Here is a 24,307-nt window from a genome sequence, read left to right on the forward strand (position 1 = left end):
CTAGATGCAAAAAAATTGCAGTCCAACTGAATTTCCAAAAATTTCTCCCATTGTCAAAATAAATGGATAAAAATACTGTATAAAACCTAAACAGTGTAGAAGTAGATGGTACCTAGTGGGGCCCTATTTTATTTGCACCAGGGCCCTTGATTTCCTAGCTACGCCACTGGTCAAACATCATTTTATGAAGGCAGAAAGTTTGTGGCAGTGTAAATTGCAGGGAGCCGCTGGATGCTCGCGGCTCGAGACCGTTTTGTTTGGAAGTCCATGCAAGAGGCCTATGTCCAGCAGTGGACGTCCATCGGCTGACAATGATGATGATGAGAAGGCTCCAGAGTCTCAATCGTTCAAGAACAAAGATTACCTATTTGTTTAAATATTTTCTTATGGATAATATCAAAAATTGGAAAGCACACGGCTTTAGTTGTAACTTTTAATACGATCGGCTTAAGTTACCCAGTCCAAAAATTCACCCAGAAATACGAGACCAATCCATACTGCTAACACTTGATTCAATATTGATTAACCAGCGCAATTGGTTACTATCGCAATTTGCAGCCAGAAGCGAACAAATAAAATGGAGGTGGTGAATAAAAAAAATAAAATAAAAGCAAACAAAATAAAACATATAAATTTTTATTAATCACAAATCAACATAAAATCACAAACAATATTATGCAGAACATAATTAATTCTTAACATTAATTATATGTCAAAATCAACTTAGGTAAATTATTTTTTGTACGTCCAGTAAATGTCAATTTAAGCATAATAAAGGTCCTAACTCATTGAACCCACCCGGCACCTGATCCACCTCTCACCGCCTAGTTGCTCGGTGTCCACTCGTTATCGACATGTGGTCCACGGTTAAATAGAGCGTGTTCAGTTGCGTCAGGTATTTCACGGGTGGATACCGCGTTGATATCTAGTAAACTATGGCTATGGTTGTCGCGTGTGAACCACTCGCGGACAGCGCGCGGTTAAATACGAGTAGTCAACGCTACGCCAGCCACACACGGACAAATCCGTATGCAGCACGCTTAGGGATACGGGCGATAAAAAAATATCGAAACTCTATCTCTAACGATATTTCGGTATACTTGACGGTGCGTGGCTGGCGTAAGGCATGCGTGCGTGTAACAGGTTGTCACAGAGTGGTCCACACGCCGGTCGCACGTGGTCAGTCTATGAGCACCTTGCTCATAGACTGCCCCGGAGTTGATGTAGAGAGCATATGTAGGTATATAATACTCCATACAAATAATACTACCCACTCGATGCGAGGCGGTGAGGATCATGCGGCGGGTGGGTCCAATGAGCAATGATCTTTATGAGTCTCCATGAAATATTTGGAAGACTTTAAAAAAAAAAAAAGTCAGTGCGGATTATGTAGAAATATATAACGAAATCTATAGTTTCAAGAAAAAAAAGGCCAACCCCTAAAAAGAACTCCAAGTCCCTAATTGCGTTACCAAAAAATGTGTGCAATGCATAACTTTGATATCGTAACCTACGCAATGTTTTTTTCAAAATAAATGCATTTTAACTAATCAATTGATTTGTATTAACTGTAAAAAATACATTATACATTTATTACATTAATTTTAATATTATTTTATATATCACAGATTATTCATAAGAATGAAATTGTTATTACTTTGCCCTACAATATTATATATTTTTTTAAATGTGGCATGATTAACGTTCCATTTTTCTCTCTAAGTACGTAGAAATAAAATATTTAAGCTATATTCGTTATGGTTACTTTGAAAAAGCATAACTAATCATATTATATTCGCTCGTTCTATTTTTACTATCTTTATATCATAGCAGATAATGACTTGATAGAAATTCGATACATCTGAACATCATGGACTTTTAAGATCGTTGGATAAAGGACGGAACTTTTCAATGGATAAATGAATGTTATCCTTAAATATATAACAATAGAGTGTACTTTTAAACTGCAAGTACAATGTCACAAACGTTGTTTCATACATAATAATATATTTGTTGTTATAATAATGTTGTGTTAATAATAAACTTAAAGTGACCATTCCAAACTGAAACAAAAGATATAAACCACAATTTAAAAAATAAGAAAAAAAGAACACAAGTATAAATGAAGCGTGAAAATTATGACTCATTTATTTATTTTGGCTTTGGTTTTATGTGCACAGCTTTATAGGATACTAGCGGATGCCCGCGACTTCGTTCGCGTGGTTTTCAGCTTTTCACAAATCCCGCGGGAACCATGGATTTTATTATAGTAGAGGAGCCGAAGAGGGGATTTTTGCAGTTACTCGAGAGCGCAGATAAACATAAGGGACTATACCTTACACTTTGTCGAGTACCTCCACCGAGTATGAGCCCTTAATATTGGTGGGTACGTTTAGGGCAACCAAAAAAAACTAACTTCATAAATACTCAACCAGCACGTCAGATTAAGATAAGGTAGGTGAGTTGATAGCTAAAAACTGCACATTTCGAAAATCTGACGATTTGAGCGTAACGTAATGGAATGGGAGGGTTTCAAAGTTACAAAATTAAACCCTTATATTTTAGTGCTCGAGGTACGAGTGCGATTATTTTTTACTTATTTTTAAGGAAATAATCTCCTAATTAATCTCTAAAATTTTCATACAATTTCAGTAAGCCAAAGTAATAAAAATTGTTTTTAAAGTCTGTAGTTTTCTTTTCCACCGCTAAAAGCGGAAAAAGTAAATAACCATTTATTCTTCCTATAATTTAATCTACCAAATGTAATCGGTCTCAATGACGCTCGAGTAACTGCAAATTTAGCATCCCGGGCTCCCCTACTATTATTAAATAAACAACATCAAAGTCCGATGTCAGGCGAGGCGATGACAATAACCTATAAAAAGTACGAGGGGTCACCGGCCTCACCTCGGCTTGACGTTCTTCTTGTAGGGGCGCGCGTTCCGGTACACGTGGCCGCCCTGCGACACCAGCGTGCCGCGCGACGAGGCCGGGCTCAGCGCCGTGTGCAGCGACACCGGCGACCCTGATGACAGCGACGCTCCCGACTGCTGCCGGGCCAACGCCTCGCGGTCCTCGTTCGTTGGTGTCCTCTCACCTAGTATACCATCATGATCATCATCAACCTCAGACTAATTAGATAAAGACCTGCCTCGCCAGACATTATTTTTCTGTCAAAGTATATGATCAACGATCTTATGCGATTATAAACACTGTCTCTATAGAATCGATGTTTCATAGTTTACAATAGTGTGTATCGGTTAAAAACCTCCGTAAAAATACCTTTTTGTGTAGTTAAATGGTGTAAAAAACGAACAAAAACTGCTAGTTTAGTATAAGATATGTATGAAATCTAAGCGCATTTTCCTTAGAAAATGGCAGAAAATTTTGTTCGTGAATTTGGGTGCGATACTAGTCCTTATGTATTTAGTCTGAGTCATTAACAGCCGATGGACGCTGACATAGTCTCTTGCATAGACTTCCAAACAAAACGGTCTGGAACCGCCAGTTTCCAGCGGCTCCCTGCAACCCGCTTGATGTCCTTTGTTCACCTAGTGGGGGGTCCACTGCGCTATGCGGTGCGGTGTTGCCATTACAGCACCTTGAGATCCAAAAGTCCACCGGCTCTTTGAACTATGTGAACTGCCCATTGCCACTTCAACTTCGTGATTCGCTGAGCTATATGTGACTATGGTTCTTCTACGGATTTAGTCATTTCAGGATCGATCACGCATAGAAACTCCTAGCATAGCTCGCTCTATCACCCGCTGAGTGATCTATACTACAGCCGATCTTGATGAATACTGTTTACCAACAAATAAATTATTAGAAATGAAGGTAGAAAACGCATGTCATTTCATAACTTATTTATTTTAAATCGTGTAACGTTTGTTTATAAAATGTTATAATAAATATGTTAACCACATCTAACAGTTCTAAGCTTATTAATCAAATTTATTTTCATTAATTGAAGAACAAGTTAATTATAATTATTATTAGGTGTGAAATGACTAGTGATTTATACCCTCATTTTTAATTTGTTTGTTGGTAAAGTACTCATTAAGAAAGGTTGTAGTATAGTATATCATTGAATTTAATTTTATTCATATTTTAATCATTCATCATATCATTAAATTCAAGAATGTTTCTTTCAAGTACGCTCCTACACAACTATGTTCAAAAATGAAGTTTGCTGTCGTTAATTATAAAAGGATCAAGTTAACTATAAAACGATCGAGAAAAGACAAGAAATTCAGCTGTTGCCTCAAATCTTTCAATTGACCAGTGTAACGTCATCACGCACCGTCGCCGTCCACGCTGCCGATGGGCGTCCTCCTGGTGAGGTCGGGGCTGCTGCCCCACGGGCTCAGCGCCCCCAAGGGACTGGACAACCCCGCTGTTACCAGCGTGTCGTCATCGGAATCTGGTTAAATGGTGTTTTTTTAGGTACAGGTCTTTTCTTTAACATCTAAATAAAATATATTTGGCGCAGTCAGTAGGAGAGGCGAATCAATAGTATGTCGAGAAATTGCTTGTCTTTGTCTTAAAACTCCCAAATGTGACGTAAGATTGCGCCAAACATATAGATTATTGTTTTTATAATACTTGAAGTAATATAATAAAATACAAAAAATATATTTTCATGTGTCTTGTCATTCAACCGCTAAACTAATAATGAGGTAAATAAATGGCTGTATTTATGTGAAATTTTAATAATATTTATTTGAGGGATGATTTATTGTCGTCGTTAACCATTCCTTACCATCGTACACGTCGTAGAAATTTTCCTTCGAGTCGTTGTTCGATTGAGAGCTTTTCTTTTTTCTCTTGCTCTGCAAACAGTTAATCAATCTGAACATTAACTCAATTACAATTATGCAAAAAACATGCTTCAGCCATTAATGATTATGAATCAAGAACGCGGACGAAGTCGCGGGAGTCCGCTTGTACTTTAAACATTTAAACTAGGACTTTGTCTTCATTTATCCTTTTATTTATTTACCTTAGTAAGTTCTTCCGCTACAGACATCTCCAGCGCATGATGCGTTCTCGCGAGCGCGGCTAAGGCCTCCTCCAATACTCTGTTTCGCTCTATCTGTATACATAAAGACAAAGCTAGCAGTATAATATATGATCAAACGAACTTCCAAGTGAAGTTCGATCATTATTATATGAGTTGCATCCTTGGAATATATGATAATTAAACAAAGGTAGTGTCCTTATTTGGTTGGTAACTATGCGCACTATTTTTAAAGAAAATTAAAATAGGAAGTCAAAAAAGTACTTCTTATTACTCGTAATGCCACCTCAGACCTCCATCTTGGATATCTCTCATTATTTAAGAGAAGGTATTGTAACTTGTACAAACTTTCCTGTATTATTTGGGAGAGCTTCTGGGAGGGTGGGTGATCATATATTCCAAGGATGCAACTCATATAATAATGATCGAACTTCACTTGGAAGTTCGTTTGATCATATATTATATTTCCTTGCATCCTTGTTCATATATGATAATTAAACAAAGGTAGATGTTAAGAGCGAAAGGGAGAAAGTTTGGAAATATATCATAAGTTAGTTATAATTATGATTTTTATCATTCATTTCTATTCGAGTTACAATCAAGAACTAAATTTCTTATTCTACTATCAATCTACCATATAACAATATATGGATCTAGCGGATTCCGCTTTGTCCAAGAAGTGTTTTAGTAAGATCGGGCAAAATAGAGGGATGATCTTGTCCAGTTTGCATTCTTTCACTTGATGGGATCACTTGTATGTTATTAATAGTCTAATCTGTGCCCGAAGGTCTTAAATATCTTTTTTAACAGATATTATCCGACGTTTGGTGTGATATATCAAAAATAGAACATACTGATCGGTCCCTGGAGCAGCAGCAAATTTTATGATATTTGTTGATATTATTTTGACACTGTTATTATATAACAATTTAAGATTTAACTTTATTAAAGATAGTGTGTGAACCCTGTCTACAGGTGCTAATAAAATTACCAGATTCTTTGGATTCTTCCCAGGAATAATCGGTAACTTGAGGTTCCCAAGTGTTACAATATTTAGGGGTTTTGGTTTATAAGCCCTTCTGAGAATGAGCATTCAACCATTCGACAGTACTTATAATGTCACCTTTAAAGGCTGACAAGTCTGACCGGTAGGGATTGAGATTGCTGTAGTCACACAACTACAACCACTGATAAATTGTCTAATTAAGAAGGTAAGCATGCTTAAAGGATAAACAAGCTTAAAGGGTTCAAAAACGTGGGTGTTATGTATTGATATAGCAATATGCCATAGCTTCAGCGATGTGATAGACTGTTTTATTGTTCTGTCAGCATGCCCAGTATCAGGACAGACACAGAACAGATAGATTCTGGAGGAACCAGCCAGTAAAAACTCTTACATAAGAGAAGATGATCTTCGAAATATGTTAGTAGAAAATTTTCATGCTGGATTTGAGTAATAAATATCTGAAACTATTAAGGTGGAGTGGAAACCAGAGTTGTGTAGGCCACTATGGAAACCCTAGTATTTCGGTGTAGAATGTATTTCAATGATTCTTCTAGAGTCTTTTAATATCAAACATTACAGTTTAGGTATGGGATTTCGCATCACATTATGATGCTAATTAGTGAATATCCCGTTGACCGGGAAAGTGTTTTGTGACTTCACAAACAGCTTATTGAATAGGGACCATTCGATATCCGAATTAACTATTGCAGATGAGCGTCGAGGTTTGTATTTGGTATTCGCATATAATGCGAACGCACACTGTCACACAAACCATTTACAAAACAATCAGGATTGAGGTGAGGATATTGTTTGCCCACAAACACTTATTATTGCATTTGTGCAATCTATGCGTAATACTATTGCGCAATTAGTTAATTATTAGTGAATGAACACAAAAAGAAAAAACCCCAAGTAATTTCTATTTACTTTTCTACTTATTATGATAGATCATCACCAGTACCTACTTAGCTACGAGTACTGCACTGGAAGTTGAGCAAATTCGCGAATAGAACATGTTGGTAGCTTAGTGAACTTTTTAACGAATTCTGCAGTTTAAGATAGATAAGTGCATGGATTTTAGAAGCATATTTTATAAATCTTGAAAAATTACAGGACAGGATAGTTTGTTGTTTTCCAGTGTCTGGATGTATATTATGTACATTATAAAGTATTTATACGTATTATATAAATGTACTCGTATATTATGATATATCAGCTAGTACCCATAACACGAGGTATGCTTTTCGCTTATCTTCTCTTTTTTTTTTTTTTTTGACGGCGAAGCTTAAGTTTCGTTAACTTCTTAGCACAATTTTAAACTGCAGTTAAATTAATAAGGTACTGTTCATCATGTGTATTGCGAAAACATAGGATGTCGTTTAAGTAACCTTATGACTAAAAAAATATTTATTTATTTAAATGCATTTTTTTTTTTATTGAACCATTTCTTAGTGGAACTTAACGGTGCGAGTTAGTGCGAGTACCTTTATATACCATAGCTTATCCTATGTAAATACGGATAAACTTCACATAGGGCTATTATGCGGTTCTTATGATATATATTCGCTCAGATACCCGTCCATCACGTGGTATTATCCAAGTTGTTCTTTAATCTTTCATTTTGAAAATAAAGTAAAAATTTTCATTATTATGGTAAAATTATTTTTAATTTACATATTTATTTGGAAGTGCATTGTCACTTTAATATGGGCTATGTGGCAATTATTTACAAATTATTTCAAGCATTTTTTTTTTTTTTTGCTTTCAGTTAGTAAAAAGTATTTTGAAGACTGAATAATTTTACTACGTAATGGCGCAAAGTAGCCATGTTTGATCGAATACAGTAGTACGTTTTTGTTAGTTGTTTTAACCAACTACTGTAAAAAAAATTGGAACCAACTCGTAACCGTACGAGGTAATGTCTGCTAATAGTGAGTCTGCGCCGGGGCACAGATCTTATGCAAGGCGATAGTTCGTTATGGCGATAGCACTGATGCTGAAAAAAGGGCAGCGAAGTATATAGTCTGTCTCCTGTATCCTCCTTGCGCCCTGCTCACCTAACAACAAGGTGGCCGCATGCCAGTTTCCCTGCTAGAAAGTCGTAGGTAGGTCGGCCCTCGAGGTCAGGGTCTGATGACCCTGACCTCGAGTTTGAGGGCCAATTGAGTTATTTCTAAAGAAAACCTTTTTCTCAATAGCCTTGTTGGCCTTAATCATCACCAATAAGCAAAAAATGTCCCATTTCTGGCACACTAATATTAATTGAAAAAAAAAATATATAAAGTAGGACTTAGCAGTTGCATTCTATTTTGAAATTATTTATGGTGAGAGTCACAAAGCAAGCGGCAAGCGTTGCAAACATTGCTTTTGAGGCCTTAACGTTGTCGTGACCTTTTTACCCGACTACGGCGAAGCCAAAAGGAAGGGTAATGATTTTAGGTTTACATGCCTTTTTTGATGGCATTGATGACTATGCACAGTTGTGCTGAAATATACTTTATTTTATTAGGCTTTAATAATTACGTCCAGTACAGAAGCAGAAATTTCTGCATTCAGCTTTGAGAATTGCGGACTTAACAATTTGTATAAATTTTCACCTTAATATCCGTGCATCGAATGTGCATCGAACGTGGATGGAGACGTGTATCCGTCTTTATGAAATTGTTTTATTTCTGGGTCATAATCAGATGATTTAATTGAGGCGGGAGCCTTTGAAAGTTTAGGCTCAGTTAAGTCCTTATTTTATTCAGGGTTGTCGGCCAATATAGGCCTCAGTTTTATATTGTCTGGTACAACTACAAACGATTTCGAGGTTGAATCACGGCAGTATACGTTTACTACGGTATCTTATCTAAATAAGCTATTTTATTTCGAAAAAAAAAATTTTGCGGGTATAAAAATTATTTGTGATTGCAGATGAACGTTACATCTAATTTAGACTGTACGTATTTTCTGCTTAGGTTATGGTTGAAAACTAGATACCTGGTTAAATTTTATAAATAAAATGTCAACCCCTATCTCTTTATAGTTTGGAGTAGGTATTATGGCTAACTTATTAACTCGCAGTTAATCCGAAGGCCCACCATTATCCTTGAAGACTCTCGGTCATTATATTTTAGCATATTATAACCAAACTCCTAGTCAATTGAAATGAATTGCAATAACTTTAAATACCGACAGTTTTGCCCAATGCCTCTTTGTAAATTGGAGTAGGTATTATGGCAAACTTAGAAACTCGCAGTTAATCCGAATGCCCACCACTATCCTTGAAAATTCGCGGTCAGCCCGGATATCTCCTTATATTTTAGAATATTATACCCAAACTCACAGTCAATTGTAATTAATTGCAATAACATTAAATACTGGCAGATTTTCCAATATCTCTTTATGATTTGGAGTAGGTATTATGGCAAACTTAGAAACTCGCAGTTAATCCGTATGCCCACCATTATCCTTGAAGACTCGCAGTCAACCCGGATACCTCCTTAATATCAGTTAACAAATATTCCATCAGTTATCCTTGAAAACTCGCAGTCAACCCGGATACATCGGATATTTTGGAATATTATGAAAAAAGTGAAATATTATGATTAATTCGTTAATCTACAATTATTTCCTGCAATGGAACACTTCACTATATTTTTATTCACTGGGACTGAAATATCATCGACAAACACTTCACTAACTTTCTTTGTCGGATTATAAAAAATCTAACGAAGATATTTTCTCTTCCGATATTTTTCGAATCTTCACTGATCACTGATTTTACACTTTACCTTTGAAGGCATATGAAATATGAAATAAACTATATTAACGAAAAAAACTTCTTTCTTTTATTTTTGTAAGAGACGCGTGCGATAGTTACCGCGCACAAAAAAGGAATGAGAGATATCCAAGATGGAGGTCTGAGGTGGCATTACGAGTAATAAGAAGTACTTTTTTGACTTCCTATTTTAATTTTCTTTAAAAATAGTGCGCATAGTTACCAACCAAATAAGGACACTACCTTTGTTTAATTATCATATATGAACAAGGATGCAAGGAAATATAATTAGTGTTTATCAGGCACAATTATTGGTGCTTAAATAAAAAATCACAAAATCGTAACCGAGGAGCTCCTACATTTGGCGCAGTCAGTAGGAGAGGCAAATCAATAATATGTCGAGAAATTGCTTGTCTTTGTCTTAAAACTCCCAAATGTGACATAAGATCTTTATAGTACTTGAAGTAATATAATAAAATACAAAAAATGCATTTTCCACTACAGTATTACAAATTAAATAGTGTAGTTTTTTAATATATGCTTAATTTTTGTAATTTTAAGTGCGTTCATAATGTTCAATGTTTGGCGCAGTCAGTAGGAGATCACGTGGATCATGTGGATAGCGTGTTTGTCTCCACCGCGAGTCTGTGTGACAAAAGACTGCACTAAAAACAGAATCTCCTTTTTCTTGAAGTCCTGTGTGGCGCAGTCAGTAGGAGAGGGAAGATCACCTGTGTAGCGAGCGCGTGTTTGTCTCTGTCGCGAGTCTGCGCCACCAGCGCGGCGCAGTGCCGCAGCGCCACTAGCGCCGCCTGCCCAGAGCCGCACGCGTGTTGGAACCTCTACAGGACAATGGAATTAATGTATAGTGGACTTTCAGATTCCAAAAAAAGGGGAAAAAATATACTTTTGTTTATCGATAGTTTAACAGATGTCTGCGTCTTTATTTATTTATTTTATTATTCTACAAAAAACATATTTAAATTAAGCCTAACCATAATGCAACACAAACACACAAACACAGTTGGTTTTACTATGCACTGGTTATTATTACATAATACAATATTTAAGAAAAAATTAAGTAACAAACAAAAAGAGAAGAAAAACAAAGAACAATCCGGACAATCGTTAAAAATTGTTGGAACAATACTTATATTCCAGCCTTCGCTAACCCATCTTACGATGCAGTTTATTTACAACTTAAAGACAGGCTGCGTCTCATCTGACGTTAGGTTACGAAGCAGTTTATTACTAACTAAAAGATTGACGATGACTCATCTGACAGTAATCTACGATGCAGACTAATTTACTTACTATTTACTTGCACTACTCTAGAGACAACGTACCATGTAAGCGGAGTGGTGCAGCGAGTTGCCGACATTGACACTCTTGTCTAGAGCGGCGACTATCGCAGCGCACTCGCGCAGCTGAGTGTCGAGGAGAGCCAGACTATTCGTGGCCGTGGTTAGCGCGTCTTGCATCGAGCCTACGGACAAACGAGCGATTCTAGTGCTACTCTAGCATACTGCAGCTACATTTCATTGATTGTACGCAGCATAGCGTGCATCTTGTATATTTGTAAAAGTGCTGCCTAACCTCAACGTTTTTGTTACAACTTTACAGCGTAATTTGTGAAAGCCGCATGTAAATAAATAAGTAATATTATCTATATATATATAAACGACGAAGTCGGGTTTGTTACATTTGCTGTCGAGATTTGCTGGACCAATTTGGTTCATAATTGGTGAGAGGTAGCGGAGAACCAGGAGAACGACATAGCATATTTAAGGTAGGGGTAGGGTAGGGGGTAGGGTTGAGTAAGGTTATGGTAGGGTAGGTGTAAGGTAAGAGTATGGTATGGTAGGGGTAGGATAGGGGTAGGGTAGTGGTAGGATAGGAGTAAAATAGGGGTAGGGAATGAAGCAAAGCTTGACCGGGTAGTTTGAGATAAATATTTTTTTTTTGTTTCGATCCATTCACAGTTACTCGAATTCCATTAATATTGTATGTGCTTAGTCTGAGCCTGTTTATTAAAAATTATACAGATTTTTTAACTTATTAGCTGTTTTCTTACTAGTTTTTGTCTATGACTATATTTATCACCCTATCTTAAAGAGGGCTTTTTTATAAGAGAGGGGATAACTATAATGAAATGATATTTTCGATCACTCGATTTCAATATAGCTATGCATATAGTATAGCTTTTGTTTAGCTCTAAATTTTGTTGAAAGTACACATTTTTTTACTTACTAGCTCTATGTATTAATGACCATAATAAAAATATTAAACATACAAGCTCTGTATTCTCTATGATGAAATAATGACTTACCAAGCGGTTTGCACTCGTCCTCTAGATCCTCAGTGGCCTCCTTGGCGGAGTCGGGCGGAGCGCCCGCCCACAGGTAGTGGCCGGAGTACGCTATGTGCTCTTTCAATGCGGTGATCCACGACTGTTGCCAAACAGATTCTTTTTTAAAGGAAATTTCTGGTAGTTTTTGATATTTCTTAATCTCACAAAACTTGTAACTCCACAGTAATAAATAAAATAAAAATAAAATAAATAAATAAATATACTTAAACAATACACATCACTATCTAGCCCCAAAGTAAGCATACAGAGTAGCTTGTGTTATGGGTGCTAAGATAGCTGATATTATAATATTAATATACAATTATATACTACATATAAATACTTATATAATGTATAAATACACACAGACACTGGAAAACACCCATGCTCATCACACAAATATTTTCCAGTTGTGGGAATCGAACAAACGGCCGTGGATGCAGAAAGCAGGGTCACTACTCACTGCGCCACGCGGCCGTCAAAGTAATGCATGCATTATATTTCTGCTGTAATATGATGTCTGTAATTCTGTGATATATATATATTTTTTTATTTTATTGATTATTGATATACCAGCAATTACAACAAGAAACATTAATAATAATCTATACATAGGTATACTTAAAAAGTTCTAGTACAAATCGAAGCCATCTTTTAAAGGTTTAAACAGCATTGTTGTTTGTAGTCTGGTTAAACTTAAAAATTAAACAACGCTTAAAACTACAAATTACATTTATGTCAAGTGTCAATTGATTAAATTGTTAAATATATGAGATTTGTATATTATTTTTATAGCGTAGGGAGACTAGGGACTCAAAATATTAGTAATTTTTTTTTTCACAAAATACCTGACCTTACAAATGTTGTATGGAACATCTGATCACACAAATTGTGATCCTTATGAATGCAGTATGTCTTAAAAGATTTGTATGGTCTGGTCCTTTAAGAAACATATGACCATTCAAAGATGTATGGTACTGGCCTGACCACAAAAATTATGGCTGGTATTAATGGTGTGTCTCATGAAAGTTTTGTGTGATCTGTTTTCTTATGAAACATTTGATCATACAAATATTGTATGGAATGGCTATTAATACAAATGGTGTTTAAAGAGAGCCGTTTATCGAAACGTCGTATAGAGCGTCTGATGATAAAAATATTGTATGGAACGACTGACCATACAAAAGTCCCAGAAGGGGGAGAGTGAGTATCAAGGGACAATAACTTGTAGGGAGTCAAGAAGGCGTCCCGGGAACACGCAAAGAGCAAGTACCGGGTTCACCCTCCCTCGATTCGGCCCAAATTACCGAGAGGTTGAAAGGGCCATGGGAGGTGGTGGGTTGACCATACAAATACTGTATAAAGCCTCACCTGCCTGCACGCGTGCACGCTGTCCCCTGTCGACGTCGCTGAAGTTGACGACTGTAGAACACCCTGTATGTGAACATCTCACCTGCCTGCACGCGTGCACGCTGTCCCCCTGCGGCACGGCGAGGCGGTGGCTCTCGCCGTCGCTGAAGTTGACGACTGTAGAGCACCCTGTATGTGAACATCTCACCTGCCTGCACGCGTGCACGCTGTCCCCCTGCGGCACGGCGAGGCGGTGGCTGTCGCCGTCGCTGAAGTTGACGACTGTAGAACACCCTGTATGTGAACATCTCACCTGCCTGCACGCGTGCACGCTGTCCCCCTGCGGCACGGCGAGGCGGTGGCTGTCGCCGTCGCTGAAGTTGACGACTGTAGAACACCCTGTATGTGAACATCTCACCTGCCTGCACGCGTGCACGCTGTCCCCCTGCGGCACGGCGAGGCGGTGGCTGTCGCCGTCGCTGAAGTTGACGACGAGCAGCGCGGGCTCCGTGTCGGGCGCACTCAACGCCGCGCCGTCCAGGTACTTGCGGTCGCGCCACCGCCCGCCCTCCCGCGCCGCCTCCGCGCGCGACCCGTAGTACAGCAACACGCCTCGTTGGAGGACACCCTGTATACATAAGAATATTGTTATGAAACGATCTGTTGAAAATATTTGAAAACTTATCATTGAATTAGAATGCCTAATAAAATTGTAATAATCCTTTTTTTGTTGTTTCTAAGTCTCCGTCGAAACGGCACGGCCGATCTATATTGTCTATTATTCGGCCAGGCAGAAAGGCATATGCAACTATTCCTCGAGTAATAAAATATATAGAGTATTTGATGATTTGTGTCAAGTTCTTTGTTAGTGATTCGCGTTAGTGATTTTGTGCAATAATGTTTAGTTGTGTAATTATTGATCATAAATTGTTTAGTATAGGCATGCAGAACATGTCGGGAAGGGGAGGTGAGTGTTAATGCATTCTAAAGGGATCCCTTAAACCTACACCCAGTCACGAGTCCTGTGACCTGCTCGAGGCGTTTCCTCTACCACAAAATGATAGTACATCACTGTCGCTGCTACCTGTCACATTTTAATTGGAGACAGATATTTTCTTAGTCAACAATGTTGTTCTCTCTTCTCGAGACATGTTGGCACGGCTAGTAATCTACATTCTTCTTCATTCACGGCTCTGCCAAGTCTTCTCGAGGTCCTTGTATCACGTGAATCACTTCCGATCTATTGTGATCGCCACTGACCAGGTTTCCCCTACAATACTGGTTGCCGCCGTGTACAGCAGCAGTTTCTTGACTGGGATGTATTTTACCTCCTCCGGGTTACTATTAAATGCCCTAGGTGGAGGTTGCGTTTATTAGTAATCTACATAACCCATATAGGACTCCATCCAAGGAAGCCAAAACTCATTGCTGCCAGGTACAGCAGCAGTTTCTTGACTAGGATGTGTTTTACTACCTCTGGATAACTAAGCAATGACCTAGGTGGAGGTTGCGTTTATTAGTAATCTACATTACCCATATAGGTCTCCATCCAAGGAAGCCAATACTGGTTGCGGCAGTTACAGCAGCAGTTTCTTGACTGGGATGTATTTTACCTCCTCCGGGTATACTATGAAATGCCCTACGTGGAGGTTATGTTTATTAGTAATCTACATTACCCATATAGGTCTCCATCCCAGGAAGCGCGACCGCTTCAAGAGCGGCCCCTCAAACCGGGCCGCGGTGCGCTGCAGCCGCTGCACGGGTCGCACGCTCAACACGTCGCGCATCTCGTTGTCCTTCGCCAGGTCTATCGCTAGCTGTCCTGTCCACACAACACGTACATTCATTTCACCATAATACACCTTTTTACGCCTTTACTATTAAAGGCGTACTTTTCACTCACCTGTCTCTATTTAAAAAAAATGTTTGTTCCTAAAAAAAAGGTGTCTATTTTAGAAAAAGATTGTTCAAGGGTGACTTGTTTTGTGGGATAAGAGTTAAGGCCGAAAATAACTATAAAAACTAAAATTGACTTGAGATTAGCTATTTAGTTATTCAACTGAGGTGAGTATCTGACTTAATTTTTCTTGTGGGATCTGGTTTTTGACGACTTCCGTGGCGCAGTTGTATGCGCGGTGGATTTACAAGACGGAGGTCCTGGGTTCGATCCCCGGCTGGGCAGACTGAGATTTTCTTAATTTGTCCAGGTCTGGCCTGGGAGGCTTTGGCCGTGGCTAGTTGCCACCCTACCGGCAAAGAGTACCGCCAAGCGATTTAGCGTTCCGGTACGATGCTGTGTAGAAACCGAAAGGGGTGTGGATTTTTATCCTCCTTCTAACAAGTTAACCCGCTTCCATCTTAGACTGCATCATCACTTACCATTAGGTGGGATTGTAGTCAAGGGCTAACTTGTAAAAAATAAAAAAAAAAAACTGGTGTAATGTGAACATCAGTGTCCAGTTTCCGGCAAATCTTCTGGGGTAGTGGGATCCCAGCCTAATAAAAATCTTACAAACTTACCACTATTATTTCTGAGAGTGGTGTCAATGCCATTCTGCAGCAGCAACACTGCGACTCGCGCATGGCCGCGGTACGCCGCGCAGTGCAGGCACGTATTGCCTTGCGCGTCCACACAGTTTATGCTGGTAGGGTTCGAGCTGCTTAACTACAAAAACCAATTGAGCGTGATATATTTATTTTCTGACTGTATAAGTGCTGTAGGCTCCTTAATGGGACCTCAGCAGCGTCACTGGGGATTTTGGGCGAGCGCAGAAGCATCGCCTGGAGGGGTCCGAAAGAAATGGGTGGAAGGTTTCTCTAAGGGTGTCTCCTTTTGGACCTCAACTTGGTGGGTTATACTGGAAGGATGTTTTGGCCTGAGTGTATTTATTCCTGACGTCCTCTGAATGTGTATGGAGCCTATGTCTGAATGAAGTTCAAAATCGGGGAAACAGTGTAAAATGGCGGGATAAGGGAGATGAAAGGGAGCTCTCTCCCTTTCATCTCCCTTATCCATATCTTGTTTACTCTCTGATATCCCTCTGGATATCAGAGAGTAAACAAGATATACCTAGGAAATAAGAGTAAGAGAGGTATTTTATTTTTATTCTCTTACGAAGACAGGAAAACGGCAGAGAGGAGCATTGGAGAGGGGAAGACACAGAAGGAGGGATAGAAAGTGATAGAGAGAAAAAAGGAGCTGTCTATCTCCTAGTAAGTAAGAGGGAGAGTTTGGCATAGGAGATTAGAGAACTGAGGAGGGGAAGATAGTAGTTGCATATACTAATAATCAATATATTGTAAGAACAAACAAATATAATACAGTTTAATGTTAAAGCTTTCTCATCATCATCATCATCATCATATCAGCCGATGGACGTCCACTGCAGGACATAGGCCTTTTGTAGGGACTTCCAAACATCACGATACTGAGCCACCTGCATCCAGCGAATGCTTTCTCATATCTTACCAATTCTTGCACTTCATCTACCCGTCCCTCTCTGGCAGCAGTCAAGAGTTTCCTCTCTCTGTCCCTCCTCTCAGCCAAGCCTGCAGCCTCTAACAGTCTCTGTACATCTTGTGTTTTGCACACGTCAATTGCTGTCTTGCCTTCACCATTCATTATGTTGACGTCAGCTTTGTAGTTTAGGAGAAGAATCACTAGCTCCTAAAAAAAATGTATTAGAAATAAATATAAGAATACTTTGTACGGACACACACATATGTAATGCAATATAACATACACACATAATAACATGCTGGATTAGCATTTTCGTAATGTTGCCTATGGTAGTCTGTACCTACCCAACTTGAATATAGTTCGGTGGTGGGGAATTGAACATTTTTATTGTAACATAATTGATGTTAGTAAATTACATTAAACATAAAGTATTTTATTCATATATGAGAACATATACAAAAAATATATAAACATAGTAAAAACATAGGATATGGATGATATGGATATGGATATCAAATGTAAGGGTTTGCTGTCAGGAATACGAAAAAAATAGTCACGTGACTTAAATCCAATATGGCGGACGTCCAAGATGGCGGCCAGGCTATTTGAAATGCACCCCCATGATATGGGTATCAAATGAAAGGGTTTGCTGTCAGGAATACGAACAATATACAATTGTTATTTTTAGTGCGTGCCAAAAGTGTGTTTTTTTAGTTTTTTTAAATATACTCAGAGGCACAATTATACGCCCACATTAATATACTCGCATCATAATGAACAGGGCAGATAATTGTGCCTCTGAGTATATTATATTTACAAACAAATCTCAGTATTTCTTAAGTTCAACCCATGACCTTTGGATTCAAAGCCAAATAACTGTACCAAAGAGGCATTTGAGCTACAAATTCCCTCTTCTATTACTGACCCCACAGTGGGAAATGAAATTTAGGCCAAGATATGAATGACGATTGTTTCATTGTACCTCATTCCCAATAAACGAAGCTTTATGTAAAGCTGTGTCTCCACTGTCGTTGACTTCGTCCACATCTGCCCCCGCATCCATCAGTGCCTCCACCACTTCTTTGTGGCCAAAATATGTGGCCAGGTGTAATGGTGTCCATCCTAAGTTGCTCTTGGTTTTACCTAAAACACACATAACCTTCATCATCATCATCAATAGCCGGTGGACATCTACTGTGGAATCCTTCATGGACTTTTCAACAAAATGATCTCAAGCATTCAGTGGCTCCCTGCAACCCGCTTGATGTCCTCGGCCCACCTAGAGGGGGTCAACCAACACTGAGCTTTACGGTGTGGGATTTACTTTGTTTCCTTCTTTTGTAGTGTACAAATAAAGTCTAAATAAATCTTAACAGCTTGTTAGCTGTATAAGTCAATAATATTAAGTTGTTATGTATAAATTAAATTCAAAAGTTTGTTAATAATTTAATACCAAATTCCTTTACCTTTACAGTTGATATCCAAAGTTAGTTTTCCTTCTATTTTCGCGTCTAGAAGTGCTTTAACCATCGACAATTCTCCATGTCTTGCAGAGTACAGAATAGACTCTTCTGCTTCTAAGCTAGGGTTCTCGGCTTTTGTGGACATTTTAGAGCTATAATTCTCCTCTCCTCTAAATCAACTATCTTGAGTCAGTACATTTGTAATTTTATACAGATGTAATCTGTTGTCGCATTACATTAACCGCCGTGTGGCCTGATCAGGAATATCATATTCGCAACCTTGCAAAGTGGAGGTTATTATGAATACTCTTACTGTAGTAAATATATGGTAAAAACAACAATAAATAATTAAGCAAACAATATTTGCGCTTTGCGGAATGCGGATTGCGGATCGCAGATGCGAATCGCAAATTTGCGAATTTTGACAGCCAATATGACAATGACAGACGTGACAACACCCGCCGCCCGACAATGGCTACGTTTCAATTTTCACATACTAACGATAGCGCAAACAAATATTTTTCAAATTTTTCTTATGTAGGATTGGTTCATAAGTAGGATATAAGGTAGGATTTTTTTTAACAGAACGAATATTCATGGTCATTTGTGGTTATTTGGCAAACTTGGACCAAACTTGGACACTGTGCATGTTCCTGTTTACGTAACCACAATTTAAAACTAATTTTGACGTACGTCGTACATATTCTGTTTCGTTTCGATTTGACATTCGTTTTATTTGTTTACAAACATCATTTTTTGATTTTAGTCAAATAAATGCATAATTTTTGCGGTTAAATATTAAAGAAATGGACGACAACGTGCAAAACTGTTGCCGTATATGCTTGGATGTAGAAACTAGGCATGTCTCTATAGTGGAAGACTCTATAATAAGCATGCACATAAAATCGTGTCTTCCAATCAATGTATCTATGAGTGACGACCTTCCCAAGTTTATATGCGAGTCCTGTGTATCACAGTTGAACGAGTTTTATAATTTCCAACTGAATGCCCGCTGTTCGCAAGATTGGTTAGAGTCGTCACTACAGGAGAAGTCGAAGAAATGTGCAGAATCCAAAACTCAAGTCCATCCGCTTCCGGATTCGGAATACAACTCCGATTCATTACTGGAGTTCTTAAATAACACCGAAAACATCGAGGAGTATTTAAACAACTTAGGTAAGTTTATATATTTATAATAAATATATAATGTGAACCATTTTGTATAGATATTTTGCTTTTTGTGAGAGAACTTGTCTGGGGCAACAATGTTTATTCCTGCCAGGGAAGATTGCTATTGTGAATAGCAATCTTATCTGTAAATAATAATAAAATACTTGCTAGTAACAGGCATTTTAGTATATGGCATAGTTGTTAAGCCTTTGATTGATTGGCGTAGTAAAGAATATTTTAAGATAATTTTCTAGAGAGTATGCCCTGAGTGCTGTGATAGCCCAGTGGTTATGATCAGATATGCCTCAGATTCTACAGGGTGTGGGTTCGAATCTGGACTGGGGCATGCACCTCTAAATTTTCAGCACTGCATTTTAAGAAATTAAATATCACGAGTCTCAAACGGAGGAACGTGAGGAAACCTGAGTATTTTCTTAATTCTCAGCATGTGTGAAGTCTGCCAATCCGCATTGGGCCAGCCTGGTGTACTATTGGCCTAACCCCTCGCATTCTGAGAAGAGATTAGAGCTCAGCCGAATATGGGTTGACACTGAAAATATCCTATGATCAGTTGTTTGCTCAATCAATCATTATTTAGTGATAAGAGTAAAGACTGGGTGTGAGCCTGGTTACATAGTTATTTTTTGTGTGACATATACATATTTAGTATAATTTCACAGGTAAAGAAGACATACCATCCATAGTAAACATGTTAGATAGAACTGTAGCAACCGAGGCAACTAAATTCAACAACTGCAAATCAATTAAACAGCTGAGCCCAAAAAAGAAAGAATTACCTACTAAAACACAGAAAACAAAAATGGACATTGACATTTTAGATTCAGATATGAATATAGTTAAGGAGTTAATGAAGAAAGCAGTGCCAAGGAGTGAAATGAAAAGCATTGAGAAGCTATCATGCTTTGCTTGCAAAACAAAATTGGATACAATACAAACACTGTCACACCATTTAAGCATATGTGATAATGCATTAAGAACATGTGTGTATTGCAATATATTATTTGATTCTAAGCAGAAAATGAGAGAACACACACTAACACACTCTGGCATAACACCACTTACATGTAACTGTGGTAAAAGATTTGATACCAGAGACAAATTGTTAAGACATTGCAAGAGTTGTGAAATAGATCACATTTCGTCTATGGGTTTTGTTTATTCTTGTAAGCAATGTGGAGTGACATTTAACGAAAGGTTCCAATTGTATAAGCATGCCAAGGAACATGTAAGGAAGGCTGAAGAAAGGATTTGTGATATTTGCGGGCACACATTTGTCAGTGAAGATGCTTTGGCAAAACACAGGAAAGAGGAACATGAGAAACAAAACAATTTGCTATACAGGTATTTATAATGCATATGTTACAATGATTTTTTTGTAAAAATTATAATTAGGTCATGAAAACTGTGAGTGCCGTGATAGCTCAGTGGATATGACCTCTGCCTCAGAATATGGGTTTGAATCTAGAAACGGTGAAGGAAAAATATTGTGAGAGAATTTTCTTAATTCTCTGTGTGGATGAACTGTGAAGTCTGGTAGTCTGCATTGGGCCAGCATAATGGACTCTTGGCCTAACCCCTCTCATTCTGAGAGGAGATTTGAGCTCAGCAGTGAGCTGAATATGGGTTGATAATGATGACGAAGAATGAAAACTGATGGATGGAATTTACCTTTTTGGAGCTTAATTCTACCAATAGGCTGTTAAAGTAATCAATTATTTTTAATACCACTTCTTCTTCTTCTTCTTTCTTCTGGGCCGTTTCCGCACTTAGCCAAGTGTTTGGCCGTTGTGCGTGGGTCCCTTGGTGTAGGTTCCCGCTGGATTTATTCCATCCAGCCGAGCTCGCTCCAGAAGCTTAGCAGGCCGCCCAGGTCGCCGATAGCCTCATGGAGTGTCGCTGTGGAGCCAATGTAGGTTGCTCGTTGTTCCGTTACGCCTCTGCAACTGAGCATAACGTGTAGCGGTGTCTCGTCCTCCTCCATGCAGGCTCTGCACAGAGGACTGTCGGTCAAACCTAGAATTGAAAGGTGTTTGTTTAGCGGGCAGTGACCTGTTATTAGGCCAACTACTGTTCTCAGCTTGTCTCGTGTGAGGTTCATAAGTTTCTTTGTTATCCTTGGGTCGAGGCCTGGGAGTGCCTCTTTTTAACCGACTTCCAAAAAGGAGGAGGTTCTACGTTCGGCTGTATGTATGTTTTTTTTTTTTTTTTTTTGTATGTCTACATGTGGTATACCACTTCTGGAATGTTCAATATCTAAATAGCTAAAGGACCCAAACCAATCATTTGTGCTCAACTCAAGTAGTAAAGACAAAAGTCTAGCCAACAAAAATATTGTAGTCACACACAGGTGCTCATTAAAAATATGTGTGTATTAAAATAACAATAAATATTTAATGTATATCTTCCAGATGTAAGGTATGCAGTTTCACATCGCCAGATCGCAAGAAAATATTCTGCCACGTACAAAAACACACACAGACTAAAAAATCTATAAAACATTTGTGCGAATCGTGTGGCCGTATATGCGCCAACCAATCATCTCTAAGGAATCATCTACTCCAGCACACACCAAGAACTCATAAATGTCATATTTGTCATAAAGGATTTGCAGATGAGAAAACAAAAGAAGAACATGTGTTGGAACACATAGAGATGGTCATGTGCGAAAAGTGCGGCCAATCTGTAAATAGTTATAAATTGGCTGAACATTCTTGTTTGTAACCATTGGCCAATTATGTTTGTCACATTGAAAATAAGTATAATTACTATGGAGTTTAGTAGATAGTAAATGGTTTAACTTATTGACTTATGGCCATTAAGAATCTATCACTAGTTGAGCCCTATGGATAGAAATAATAGGGGTTAAAGTATGAAATTGCCGTTTTATTGCAATAGGTTTTTTGAATTGACATAGAATCTTCATGGTTTGAGGTTTTCGAATGAAACCTTTTTCAAATGGTTACTATGATGGTTCTTTTTTTTAAAAATGTGAAACATTTGAATATCGGCTTTCAATTGTTTTTGTTATTCAATTTAGACAAGAAAGATGGATACTGCGAAAATTCGAGTGATTTTTGAATACGAGTTCCGACGCGGAACTAACGCGGCAGAAACAGCCCGCAATATCAATGCTGCGTTTGGAGAGGGGTCTACTAATGAACGCACCGTGCGATTTTGGTTTAAACGCTTTCGTGATGGAAATTTCGACCTTAAGAATGAGGAAGACCGCCCACACAGGTGAATTAAGAGAGATAGTGGAAGCCGATCCTAGTCAAACTACCCAGGAATTAGCGGCATGGTTTAACGTTACCTTACCCACAATTTTGACTCACTTGCGTCAAATCAATAAAATAAAAAAATACGAAAAATGGGTGCCTCATGATTTGACTGATCTGCAGAAAGAAACGCGTGTTGAAACTTGTGTTGCCTTGTTGACCCGGTACAGAAATGAAGGAATATTGGATCGAATTGTAACATGTGATGAAAAGTGGATTCTTTATGATAACCGGAAAAGAAAAATGCAATGGCAGACCCCAGGTCAAATGCCACAACAGTGTCCTAAAGCAAAACTTACCAATAAAAAGGTAATGGTAACTGTTTGGTGGTCTCAGCATGGTGTTATTCACTATAGTTTTCTCCGATCTGGTCAAGCAATAACGGCAGATGTCTATTGTGCCGAACTCCGAACCATGTTGACAAAACTAGCAGTTAAACAGCCCCGACTCATGAATCGACCTTTACCATTATTGCTCCACGACAACGCGAGACCTCATACAGCACGAGAAACCATTTTAACCCTTCAGGAACTGCAGTTAGAAACTATTCGTCATCCTCCGTATTCACCAGACCTTGCTCCAACGGACTACCATTTTTTTCGTGATTTGGACAATTATCTACGTGACAAGAAGTTTTCTTCCCAGGAGGCAGTACAAAATGCTTTCACACAGTCTGTGCAGTCTAGATCGTCAGAGTTCTATCGCAAAGGCATTAATGACCTTTCCATTAGATGGCAGCAATGTATAGATAATAATGGCAACTATTTTGATTGAATAAATTTGGTAAAAATTAAAAAATAAACAATTTAGATTTTCAGTACAAATCGGCAATTTCATACTTTAACCCCTAATAACCTAACTATCTATAAACAGTGTGGCTTCATATAGATAAAATAGATACCTACAGAGATACAGTCCCAAATAATAGAAAAATAAGATTTTACATTAGGACTGATAATTTCACATTTAAGGTCATGATTAGAGTCGCCGCAGGAACTAAATGAAACTTCGTCAAAAGAGGTAACATTAGAATATGCATCGAACGATACTCAAACCAACGTAACATCGAAACGAATCCAACATACTGTCTGATGGGAAATTGAAAGCTGGCAACCAAAAGCAAACATGGACGTTAGCTTTGCTATTGTATCAAACCAGTATCGGGATACTGTACTAATAGCAATAGTATATTCCAATAAGGGATAGATGTTGCGAAGTACAATGTCTTCATACTACTAATGCGAGAGGTTATCTCCCTTAGGATACCGTCTTGCGGACTATGCTCTTACTTATTAAGTGTGAAATGACTAGTGACTTATACCCTCATTTTTAATTTGTTTTTTGGTAAATAGTGCTCATCAAGAAAGGCTGTAGTATAAGTACTCTTTGAAAATGAGAACAATAAACAATACGACTGTTAACAAATTCA

General features: G+C 38.3%; 2 protein-coding genes across 3 annotated transcripts; one reads left to right on the forward strand and one right to left on the reverse strand.

Annotated features, from left to right (window-relative positions):
* Positions 1–620: 620 nt before the first annotated feature.
* On the reverse strand, positions 621–18,809 carry LOC112055850 (oxysterol-binding protein-related protein 1). 2 transcript variants are annotated; one of them, XM_024096125.2, is made up of 14 exons: positions 18,416–18,809; positions 17,932–18,092; positions 16,959–17,156; positions 16,010–16,154; positions 15,166–15,311; positions 13,908–14,117; positions 12,119–12,239; positions 11,136–11,275; positions 10,521–10,631; positions 5,003–5,095; positions 4,763–4,832; positions 4,304–4,423; positions 2,908–3,097; positions 621–2,063 (listed from the first exon to the last, which is right to left on the reverse strand). In XM_024096125.2, the coding sequence occupies exons 1-14, from the start codon at positions 18,555–18,557 to the stop codon at positions 2,045–2,047; spliced, it is 1,866 nt and encodes a 621-aa protein (XP_023951893.1). In that variant the 5' UTR covers positions 18,558–18,809; the 3' UTR covers positions 621–2,044. The 2 variants fall into 2 exon arrangements, with proteins under 2 accessions (XP_023951893.1, XP_052738187.1); XM_052882227.1 differs by lacking the exon at positions 10,521–10,631.
* A 174-nt stretch (positions 18,810–18,983) lies between these two features.
* Positions 18,984–22,385, forward strand: LOC112055851 (gastrula zinc finger protein XlCGF26.1). The gene is made up of 3 exons (XM_024096126.2): positions 18,984–19,588; positions 20,263–20,944; positions 22,012–22,385. Exons 1-3 carry the CDS (start codon positions 19,219–19,221, stop codon positions 22,322–22,324), a joined length of 1,365 nt encoding a protein of 454 aa, XP_023951894.1. The 5' UTR covers positions 18,984–19,218; the 3' UTR covers positions 22,325–22,385.
* The last annotated feature ends 1,922 nt before the right edge of the window (positions 22,386–24,307 follow it).

The sequence above is a fragment of the Bicyclus anynana genome, chromosome 1, assembly GCF_947172395.1.
Source record: "Bicyclus anynana chromosome 1, ilBicAnyn1.1, whole genome shotgun sequence".
NCBI classification, from domain to species: Eukaryota; Metazoa; Arthropoda; class Insecta; order Lepidoptera; family Nymphalidae; genus Bicyclus; species Bicyclus anynana.